A 12,022-nucleotide genomic window follows, 5' to 3' on the forward strand; every position below is an offset into this window, starting at 1 on the left:
CATTAAGGAAGGGGTTGGGGGCACAAATAGTGCAGCTGAATCAGGTTCCACAAAAAAGGGCTCCCACATTAAATTAAAAACAATATCCATCCATCCATCCATTTCCCAACCCGCTGAATCCAAACACAGGGTCACGGGGGTCTGCTGGAGCCAGTCCCAGCCAACACAGGGCACATGGCAGGAACCAATCCCGGGCAGGGTGCCAACCCACCGCAGATGAAAACAATATATACATATATATGTAACAGGTGTCTAAAATATCAAATTTAGTTATTTGGAGCTTCACCAAATCCTGATAACATTCATGATGTGTATTTTCCTGTTTTATTTCCCTACTCTGTTTAGTTGGTAAATATTACGTCATCAGTGTGAGCCTCGCCCAGTGTTTGTTGTGTTGCTGAGAGACGAGCTGCGCACGCCGCTATTACTCTGTATAGTAGAATTAATTAAATTATGTTAAATTGTTTGAGTTAATTTTTTTTTTGTATGTGACAGTAACGATAATATGATCTTCGTAGTGTACAATTGTTGTTTTGAAATGTTTTGAATGATTTTCCATTAACTTTGTTTATGTGAGCGTTCAACCAACCACGTGTTTTTTTTTTTTTGTTAATTGAAAGAATTGTATCAGTACAGCTTGAAAGTTTTTTCTCTGTTTAAACATTTCAGGTATGTTATTTATTTATTTGTATTTCTATATACAAATAAATACACTTGAGCAGTGCATGAAGATATGCATTTTGTAATTTAGTATCACATCCCGTTGTTTAACCGTGAGAGGAGGAGGAATTGTATCAGTACATCTTGAACAGTCATTTTTTATTTTCTCTGTTTTAACATTTCAATTCAGCGTGTTAATAAAAAGCATCAAAAATAAAATAAAGGAATCCATTGCCGTTGCATTACTCATTCGTGGCGGTTTGTACGGCACATTACAAATCACAACGCAGAAGCTTCAAGCGTTAACCAGATCCAAGGCCGGGGTGCAGCAGTGGAGATCCGTTACATATATACACGATAATAAAAATACCAATAGAGGTTTAGGGGCACCACAATTCTTTTAAGTTCTTAGTGTCTCTAAATGTCTTAATCCGACTCTGCTCGTACCCTTTGAGGACTCGCAGCCCCACACGCAAGCTCAGCGGCTTCCCTTTCGCATCCTTTCAGGTGAGGAGCAAAAATGAACTTGGTAACCCTTAAGCAGGTGACAGCGACATTCGTGTTTCGGCAAGAGGACAACATTTTCTTGATTGCCCAATTTCCAGTTAAACAGATGCCACGGGCGGTTAAAGATGTCACTCGCGTTTATGTTCCCTTTAACCCTTTTTTTGTTTTGTTTATATTTTTTTCCTTTTCTTTTACTCTCTCTCAAGTTCAAACAAAGCAGCAGACGCCTGCAGTATTATCGGGAGGAGCTCCGACCCTGTGCTAATGTGGAAGTGACTGCGCACAAACTTTTCTTTGTGGATTTTTTTTTTTCTCGGTAGTGCTGCCCTCCGCTGCACCAATGGGAAACTTGTAAAACTGGACGGGAGAGTCTATTTAAGATGAGTTCTGCCAGCCTCTGCCTCAAAGGAAGCGCCGTGCACACTCCGCAGACAGCCCCTTCTGCACCGCCGGGCTCCCAGCACGAATTGCCGAAAAGCCGCCATTCTGCAGCAAGACATGAAAAGCGACACTTTGTCCCGTCTGCTCTTGTTTCTCTTCAGCTGCCAGCTGCTGTGCGCCACAACTGTCGAGGAGGTCGCGTCTGCCACCTCTGCCGGTGAGTAATGTGGACGCACCTTTTGCTCCTTGACTTCACGTTAAACTTCTTTCTACTTTTGATTCTCGTTGCTTTAACTAACCATAAAGCGCCACCTCCTAAATGCACGTGTTCGGGCGGAGGGGCGAAAACTAGACAGATTGGAAAGTGACCTTGGGATTCTGTAACTGGACACTCGTACGACCCAGCACGCGCCCCTCCTTTCTTGTTGTAAAAATAGACGGAAATTCGCCTTGTCAATGAGTAGGCTCGGTTACCAGGGCCGCCAAGGGAGCGCTCCATTCATTCATTGGCTGTCAGGCCCCGTCAGTGTCGCCCAGGTGTGCCAGCTCAAGGGGTCGAGGCATAGATTTGGACCCCTAAATTCACTTCAGTTTATTGTCGTTGTGTCTGGCTTACAAGAAAAAAATACTTGAGGCTAGTCCAGCCCAGAGACATTTTAACACGACCATCATAGACCCCCACTGAGTGCCCGTTTTGATAGCAAAACTGAAACATATAAAGGCATCATAAACATTGTGGGCCCCTATAATCCTGGGGCCCGGCCAGTGCCCGTTGTGCCCATACATTAAGGGCAGCCAGCTGGTTACACAAAGGTTTTACGTGAATCATGGAACGTGTTAATGGGATTAATGAGAGGCCTTGATTGAACTGGTAAACGTTTCACAATTGAGTGGAACTTGAGAGTCACATCAGCAGAAGTGCAGGCGGGTTCAGCTGTTACTACGAATACACCATCAGAAAACAAAGATACTGAACTGTGTGCTATTAAAAATGCTGCTTCTTTAATGGCACTTTATGACTCTTCAGTGGAGTGTGTGGTTCCCCATAAAGCCATTGCTTGACAAAGCACCATTTCATTGTGGGACATGGTTATTTTCATATGAAGGTGGTTCTTTGTGCTTTGAAAATCCTCCATATATGTTAATAAAACAGAAATCTTTAATGTATGGTAGGCTACCTAGCAGGACACTAACAGAATAAGAGAACCTGAACTTAGACTGTGCTATTGTGTGCAGCAAGTGTCCTAACCAAACTGGGGCCCTAAGTGGACTCTCCCAACCCACCCCTCCCTGAATCTACTGCATTAGTATTTCTTATTATAGCTTTAATTTGAGCAATAAATAATAAATAAACAAAGATGCACAAATCACAAACTTAACTATAACTTTTAACGTCAAATACAATTGTTTTTTTTTAAATAATCAAAACTTGTCAGTGAATGTTTAGGGGTGTCTTCAGTTTCTTTGTTGCACATCACAACAGAACACGTCCTCTATGAGGTCATCACATGACTCGTATCCTGTGCGGGGTCTCGGTGGATGCTGATGAGAGCCACGCTGCTCACTTTCACGTGTTGTGTGCCACGGATGAGCTCAGGAACGGCGTGACGAGCTGAAGTTTGGAAGATCTGGAGACAGGGAGGGCTGCTGCAGTCTGGGGGGCAACACCAAAGATTTGAACTTCACTGGCAATGATATGCCAATTGATTTAGTCCTTTATAAATTAAGGCCTAATTAATAATAATAATAATAATGCTTGTCTAGGGTATCATTGTGCTGTTATTTGATACAGCCAACAGTATCACTTGTGATATATGATACAACAACAGAAACGATTCTAATTCTACTACTACCAATAATAATAAAGATAATATAAAATACAACTACTACTACTAATAATATGTAAAATACTACTAGTACTACTACTTCTACTTATAATAATAATAAAGATAATATAAAATACCACTACTAGTGCTCCTAATAATAATAAAGATAATAGTATAAAATGCAACTACTAATACTAATGATAAATATAATAATATAAAGTTCAACTACTACTACAAATATATAAAATACTACTACTAATAATAAATAGAATTATATAAAGTACAACTGCTACTACTAATATAAAAAATACTACTACTAAATAGAATAATATATATACTACTAATGTACAATATACAAAATACTACTACTACTAGTACTACTACTTCTGCTTATAATAATAATAAAGATGATATAAAATACAACTACTACTGCTACTAATGATAATAAAGATAAAAATATAAAATACAACTACTAATACTAATAATAAATATAATATTATAAAGTACAACTACTACTACAAATATATCAAATACTACTACTAATAATAAATAGAATTATATAAAGTACAACTGCTACTACTAATATAAAAAATACTACTACTACTACTAATAATAAATATAATAATATAAAGTTCAACTACTACTACTACAAATGTATAAAATACTACTAGTAATAATAATAATAAATATAATTACAGTATATAAAGTACAGCTACTACTACAAATATATAAAATACTACTACTACTACTACTACTACTACTACTACTACTACTACTACTACTACTACTAATAATAATAATAATGCAAAAAAAATAAAAACTAGGGCAGCACGGTGGCACAGTGGGTAGCGCTGCTGCCTCGCAGTTGGGAGATCTGGGGACCTGGGTTCGCTTCCCGGGTCCTCCCTGCGTGGAGTTTGCATGTTCTCCCCGTGTCTGCGTGGGTTTCCTCCGGGCGCTCCGGTTTCCTCCCACATTCCAAAGACATGCAGGTTAGGTGGATTGGAGATTCTAAATTGGCCCTAGTGTGTGCTTGGTGTGTGCTTGGTGTGTTTGTGTGTGTCCTGCGGTGGGTTGGCACCCTGCCCAGGATTGTTTCCTGCCTTGTGCCCTGTGTTGGCTGGGATTGGCTCCAGCAGACCCCCGTGACCCTGTGTTCGGATTCAGCGGGTTGGAAAATGGATGGATGGATGGATGAAAATAAAAACTACTACTTCTGAATGTGCTTAATAAACGTACTTAAATCAGTAAACACCTGGTCAAAATAACGCTGAATATTTAGGTATTTAAAAAGTGAACATGTGACTGTATAAGCTACACTTCTGAATTGATTTAAACTTCATTTTGTTCTTCCAATGGTAGAAGAAGCAATATGGCTTTAACTAAATCAGTGAGGTTAGCTGCTAATAAAATGAACCAACAGTTGAAGTTCATCTGAGTTCATTGCTCTTTTTGTTTGTCAGAGTTGCATGCCTGGTGCTTTTCCACAGTTCAGCCATTAACTAATAAGCAGGAGAGTCTCGCAGCTGGTGACCCTCAGAAACGTGTCTTCTGATTGGCTGGTGTCTTTGGCTCTCTCAGATTTCTTCCTATCAGAGTTTCTTTCAGTTTCCAGTTGCCTTTGGATTGTGTAGGACACCACTGGACTCACTAACTCTTTGATTTTTTTTTTTGCAATTTCTCTAATGAAAGGCCTACACTTCTAAGTGTAATACTGCTCTGTCTCATTTCATTTGTTAATTGCCATTTTTTTTGGATATTATCACTGGAATTTACAATTTTGTACAGTATAATGTTGTCCAGTAGGACGTCAGAGGCTGTAGTAATACAGTCTGTTGTAACTCTGCTTTAAGACACACAGAGGGTTTTTAAGTAATCAACAGAATTTGGGACACCTGTGCAAAGTGTTTGTTTCAGCCTATAAGGATTCCTTTACTTTAATTGCTGCCAAAAATCTGTAGGTTGTAACCTATTAGTTGTTCCCTGATGAAGGCCGATTTGTAATATTCTGAAAAGTCCCTTTTTGTTCAGTTCTTGCTAAGCTAAACTTTACATTTAAACCTCTGGTAGTTTACTGCTTATCTTGTCAACAGTTTAGGTTGTTCATTGCATTCCAAATGATGGAATTTGAAGAAAAACTGATGTCTGCTAAAACCTTTGACCAGTATGTCTATATATATATATATATATATATATATATATATATTAACCATGCCCTGCGGCTTTGCCCGCGTATTAGTGAAACAGAACAGTGAGGAGGGCCCTGCCCAGCTCTTTTCTCCTGATGTCACTCTTCCCCCTCCACTCGGCCCACAGCTTCTGTCTCTGATTAGTGCGAATATATTGCTCCTGCAAGCGAACTATGATTCTTAGTACAACGAGAGAATTCACAAAATCAACTGGAATGTTCATGCAAATTATAGAAAAAAAACCCGATCTAAACCCATGAAGTAGTTCTCTCGTTCGCTAGCTAAGCGTGAGTGACGCGTGAGTGAGGAGGGCCCTAAACCTTCCTCTCGGCCTGCTGCGTTTCTCTCAGATTCGCGCAAATAAATCGGTACCTCAAGTGAACTATGGTACTTAGCACGATGAGAGAAGTCGCAAATTCAACCGGAATGGTCAAGCAAATTATAGAAAACAACCCGATCTAAATCTGGAGTAGTTCTCTCGTGAAAAGTGGACAGACATACCAACTATATTGGATTTGATATTTATATAGAGATTTAGATTTATTTTGACAAAGTTTAATTTCATTCCCATTCTGTATTAATTCCCTGTAAATGGAAGTTTGCTGATGGGAGTCAAAACTTAGCTAATGAGTTGATGTTCAGATTCTGATTCTGTGAAGTTCACAATGTTAGGAATAGTTGATTTTAGCCCGGTGGCTGTGTATGTGTGTGTGTATGTGAGTGAAAAATTGAAATTGAATTTCGTGTCTTGACATTACAGTTTTCGGCAGAAATTGATGTTGCTTTTACATTGTGTGGAGCTCTGTGATGACCTCATCCACCAAAGACAGAATAATTTACAACCCGCGGTCTCTGAGATATTCACCCTGAATGCCGAGTCAAAAGTACACCAATAATGTCTGAAAAAACGGATCTGTGTTCTTCAAGCACACGGTGGTGCAGTGGTAGCGCTGCTGCCTCGCAGTTAGGAGACCCGGGTTTACTTCCCAGGTCCTCCCTGCGTGGAGTTTGCATGTTCTCCCCGTGTCTGTGTGGGTTTCCTCCCACAGTCCAAAGACATGCAGGTTAGGTGCATTGGTGATTAATAATAATAATAATTCATTACATTTATATAGCGCTTTTCTCAGTACTCAAAGCGCTATCCACACAGGGAGGAACCGGGAAGCGAACCCACAATCTTCTACAGTCTCCTTACTGCAAAGCAGCAGCACTACCACTGCGCCACCTGTGAGGATTCTAAATTGTCCCTAGTGTGTGCTTGGTGTGTATGTGTGTGCCCTTCGGTGGGCTGGTGCCCTGCCCGGGGTTTGTTTCCTGCTTTGCACCCTGTGCAGGCTGGGATTGGCTCCAGACACCGTGACCCTGTAGTTAGGATATAGCGGGTTGGATAATAGATGGATGGATGTTCTTCAAGCAAGATGCACTGCATTTGTGCTGTCGCTGGCCTGTTGGTTTTGGCCCAGATAGTCGAGCACTCGTCTCCATAGCCCTCAAACACCCATGTGCAATGATGGCTGCTGTAGAATTTGGTCAAGTTTGTTAGAAGTTTTGCAGCCTTTAGTCATGGGACCAGAACTCTGGATTTGCATGATTTTTGCACTTGTGATTATGGAGATCCTTTATTTATTTATGTATGTATGTATGTATGTATGTATGTATGTATGTATGTATGTATGTATGTATGTATGTATGTATGTATGTATGTATGTATGTATTTATTCATTTATACTGTACACACACAGAGGCAGAGCCATCCCTTCCTATACAGCCATCATGCACTGTGCATGATCAAAGTACCAAAGGGTGGGCTAAAGGTGTTACTGCTGTTTCATGAATCATCAAACGTCATTGGCAGATCATTTTCCAGTAACAAGTGGACAGTTGACTTCAGGTCCACACCAGTCAGGAACCCTGAAAAGAAAAAAACAAAAGTATGAAGAAGAACCTTGTGTGGCACTTACAGGTGTGTTTTAGAAATCTAAATTTGTTCAACATTCAGTAAGCTAACATTACATCAAGTGCCACCACACTAAAGCCAGCGGTTTACTGGAGTAACAGTGGAGTCACCCTAGGTGTAGTACTTTGTATATCAAATATTTAACAGATAACATCTGAGGTGACAGTGCTCAGTTGACACGTGGCTCAGGATTATTTATCACCACCAAATAGACCTCAGGACCTCTCCAGGCTGCTAACCTTTGTCAACATATGAAGTGCTCCGAGTGCTGCTGCATTGAAGACACGTTTGTAAATGCCACCGACACACTTGGGCTCTCCTGCTTACTGATTAGTGATTGATGGGATTGTGGGAAAAGCAACTCGGACAAAACAGAAAGAGCAACGTGCTCAGGTGAACTTCAGCTGTTGGCTCACAAGATTAGCAGCTGACATCACTGACTCAGTTAAAGCTGCGTCGCTGTCTGCCATCTTTAAAAGAACAAAATGAAGATTAAAATGGAGTTTAGATCCATTCACAAGTGTAGGTGATGTGGTCACATGTTCAGTCTCTCAAAATCTCAGTAGTCCACTTCATTCCGACCAGGCGTTTACTGCACAAAGTCAGGTTATTAAGCACACTCGGCAGTAGCAGTAGTCGTAGCAGTTTGTATCTTATTATTATTAACAGTATTAATAGTATTTGTATTTTAAATGTATTAATAGTAGTAGTTTTAGTATTAGTTATTGTTTTTTATATTATTAATAGTAGTACCGTATATACTCGAGTATAAGCCAACTCGAGTATAAGCCGAGGTACCTAATTTTATGTACAAAAACTGGAAAAACTTATTGACTCGAGTATAAGCCTAGGGTGAGAAATGCAGCAGCTACTGGTAAGTTTCAAATAATCAAAATAAATACCAATAAAATTACCGTACATTGATTAAGGCGTCAGTAGGTTAAATGTTTTTAGATAGATAGATAGATAGATAGATAGATAGATAGATAGATAGATAGATAGATAGATAGATAGATAGATAGATACTTTATTAATCCCAATGGGAAATTTTTGAGTATTTATTTCAAAGAAAAACAGTAAACTAGCACTGTAAGTGGAGAAGAGGGTCAACAAAAACAATATGGTGTCTCTCTCTCTCACACTCGCTTCTCTCTCAGGCGTGTGTGTGCGCGCATGTGTGTGTGTGTCTCTCTCTGTCTCTCTCACACGTGTGTGTGTCTCTCGCGCTCTCTCTTGCTCGCTGCACAGGGAGAGACCGAACACGTGCAGAAATCATCGGCGCGCACAAACCGAAAGGGAAACTGGCTTGTTCGTTAGTGATGGGAAGTTCGGATCATTTTTCCAACTCGGACCTTTGAGTCTCGTTCAGCAAAATAAACGAATCCTTTTTCGAGTCATTTCGTTCATTTTAGCAAAATATAATTAAAATGTTACCTGTTAACTCCCTAACACATCTACTGCTTACACAAATGTTGATCACACTACAAACAAGACAAAACTATAATGCTATAAGAAACAGAAAATATTAATTCGTTGTTTACCTGGGTCTTTAGTCTATGATTTGCTCACCTTGCCTCTTATCTGGCAAGTTTTCGGGTTTGAGTCGTTCGTTCATCACGTGACAGCCCAATTAGCTAACCAAGGCAGTCTGAGCCGGAAAAAGAATTGATTAGTTCATCTCTCGGGTCTTTGGGTTCGAGTCGTTCGTTCATCACGTGACAGCCCCATAAGCTTAACCGATGCAGTCTGAGCCGGAAAGAGAATTGATTAGTTCATTCCTCGAGTCTTTCGAGTCGTTCGTTCTTTTGTCACGTGACCACTTACCGGCTCAGTACCTCAGTCAAATACTAACGTAAAATTCCATTTGTTGTATGTTGGATCATATTTAGAAATTATCATAAAATTATCAAAAACATCTAAAACGCATTTTCTTATAAATAAAAAAGGTCTGTCAATTTCTGTCACTATGATTTTGTTACTGTTTCTTGAAGATCACTCCCACGAGACGACTCGTTCTTCCCGAGTCACATTAAAGATTCGTGAACGAATCGTTCAAGAACGACCCATCACTGTTGTTCGTATACCGGGGGGCAGCGGGACCTGACTCGAATATAAGCCAAGGGTGACATTTTTCAGCACATTTTGGGTGCTGAAAAACTCGGATTATATTTGAGTATATACGGTAGTTTTGGTATTTTACATTAGTTTTAGTAGCAGTAGTAGTAAATTTTATACTGCATATTATTATTAGTAGTAGAAGAAGTAGAATATTATTACTATTATTAGAGTAGTACTATTGGTGTTTTTTTTTAATTTTTATTATTATTAGGTCAGGTCAGGTTGGGAAGCCTGCACTGGTACAGCGTATTGCTACACCCATCACACCATTAAACAGCTCAGGACCCTGGTTGGCAACCACCCAGGCAGACACACAGTCCAGTCCCACCCCCTGGAAGTGATCACCTATCTGCCACAGCCAGGTGTTACGTGAGCGTCCCCTTAGCCTGGTCCAGCTACTCGGGTCCTCAACAATAAGGATCACCCTCGGGTAATCGCGCTACATGGCCATAAATGTCGTAACTGACTCTCCCTCACAATGCAGGTAATGTGCCTCATTCGGGACTCCATGAGCAACACAAAATTAAACCAGCAGAACCCAAGGATTCTCCGAAGAGATACAGCACTAAAGAAGTCCAGTCTTCATCTCAGGTCACTGGATATCGTCCATGTCTCACAACCTTATAGCAAGACAGGAAGCACCAGGACTCTAAAGACTTGAACCTTCATCCATTTCCAGAGATATCAGGAGCGCCACACACACATGTGCAGCGACATCATGACCCCTCATGCTCTCTCAATCCATTTACCGATTTCACTGTGGGAGGAAACTTACACAGACATGGGGACATACACTCTGGTCTCCTTACTGTGAGGCAGCAGTGCTGCCACTGTGCCACCCCTTTTAATAATAATAATAAATAATAATAATAATAATAATAATGCATTTTATTTATATACAATAGCACTTTTCCCATGTTCAAATCTCTTCACAGAAATTCAAAAAGAACAGCAGGGCATATATAACACCGGATACAAATAGTATCTACATACTGTTAATACTAAATAAAGATAAATATAGAATATACAAAGCTCACACACACACACACATCCACCGCAACCACACAATTGGTCCAACTTAGTATCTCCAATCCACCCAACCTGCATGTCTTTGGACTGTGAAAGGAAATCCAAGCACCAGATGAATCCCATGCAGACACAGTTTGAACATGCAAACTCCACACTGCGAGGACACAGAATGCAAACGCTGGTCTCCTTAATTTAACGCATAATGTCATCTGGTATGAAATTTGTAAAAGTGGTTTTAATGCATCTGTTGCAATGACAATTGCAATGCATATGTCTCTGTTATATGGCATCTGGTATGGGATTTGTCAAATTGGTGTTAAAGTTTGTGATGTGCCATCTTTGGAATTGACAGATGCAATGCATATGTCTCTGTTATATGGCTTTTTGACGTGGGATTTGTAAAAGCAGTGTTCATGTGTGTGATTCGCCACCTGTTGAAATGAAAACTGCAATGCATTTCCATCCATCCATTTTCCAACCCGCTGAATCCGAACACAGGGTCACAGGAGTCTTCTGGAGCCAATCCCAGCCAACACAGGGCGCAAGACAGGATACAAACCCCGGGCAGGGTGCCAGCCCACCGCAGGGCAATGCATTTTATTATTGAAAATGTATGTGATGCATCCTATGTTGGAATGAAAAATTCAATGCATTTTATTACTGAAAATGTTTGTGATGTGCCATCTGCTGGAATGAAAAATGTAATGCATTTTGCTACTGAAAATGTTTGTGATGCGCCATCTGTTGGAATGAAAAATGCAATGCATTTTATTACTGAAAATGTTTGTGATGCGCCATCTGCTGGAATGAATAATGCAATACATTTTATTGCTGAAAATGTTTGTGATGTGCCATCTGTTGGAATGAGAAATGCAATACATTTTATTACTGAAAATATCTGTGATGCGCCATCCGTTTGGAAAGACAGAGAAATAGTGACTGGACGGACACACAGAAATTTATCCTTTGATTGTTTAAATTACAGTTAAAAAGAGAAGAAACATTTCATGGGTTGTACTTGCTGTTTTACATCACTGTATACAGAGTACAGTGTACAAGTGTAATGTAATTATAATCTGACTGTCTACCTCTCAGAATACAAACATTGAACAGTTCAATTGACAGTACAGAAATGCAACAATACAGAACAATAATATTCAACTACAGAGTACTTGTACAAAATACTCTGCAGTATCTAAGAACAGGGAGCCTGGAGTCATACAAATGAGGTAGAAGAAGGGCAGTAGAATAAACAACATTTATTTATATAGCACATTTTCATACAAACAATGTAGGTGAAAGTTCTTTACATGATGAAGAAAGAGAAAAATGACAAAATAAATAATTAAAATTAG

At 39.8% G+C, this 12,022-nt stretch overlaps 1 protein-coding gene across 2 annotated transcripts in view; it reads left to right on the forward strand.

The window, feature by feature from the left end:
- The first annotated feature begins 1,158 nt into the window (after positions 1-1,158).
- LOC114662831 (lipoprotein lipase) overlaps positions 1,159-12,022 on the forward strand; it is a 52,902-nt gene continuing 42,038 nt past the window's right edge. The window contains exon 1 of one of the 2 annotated variants that reach the window (XM_028816521.2): positions 1,159-1,765. In XM_028816521.2, the coding sequence (XP_028672354.1) occupies positions 1,666-1,765 (100 nt within the window). In that variant the 5' untranslated portion in view covers positions 1,159-1,665. The remainder of the gene's footprint in view (positions 1,766-12,022) is intronic. The other variant, XM_028816522.2, reaches the window with a different exon arrangement.

Source organism: Erpetoichthys calabaricus, chromosome 12 (assembly GCF_900747795.2).
Source record: "Erpetoichthys calabaricus chromosome 12, fErpCal1.3, whole genome shotgun sequence".
NCBI classification, from domain to species: Eukaryota; Metazoa; Chordata; class Cladistia; order Polypteriformes; family Polypteridae; genus Erpetoichthys; species Erpetoichthys calabaricus.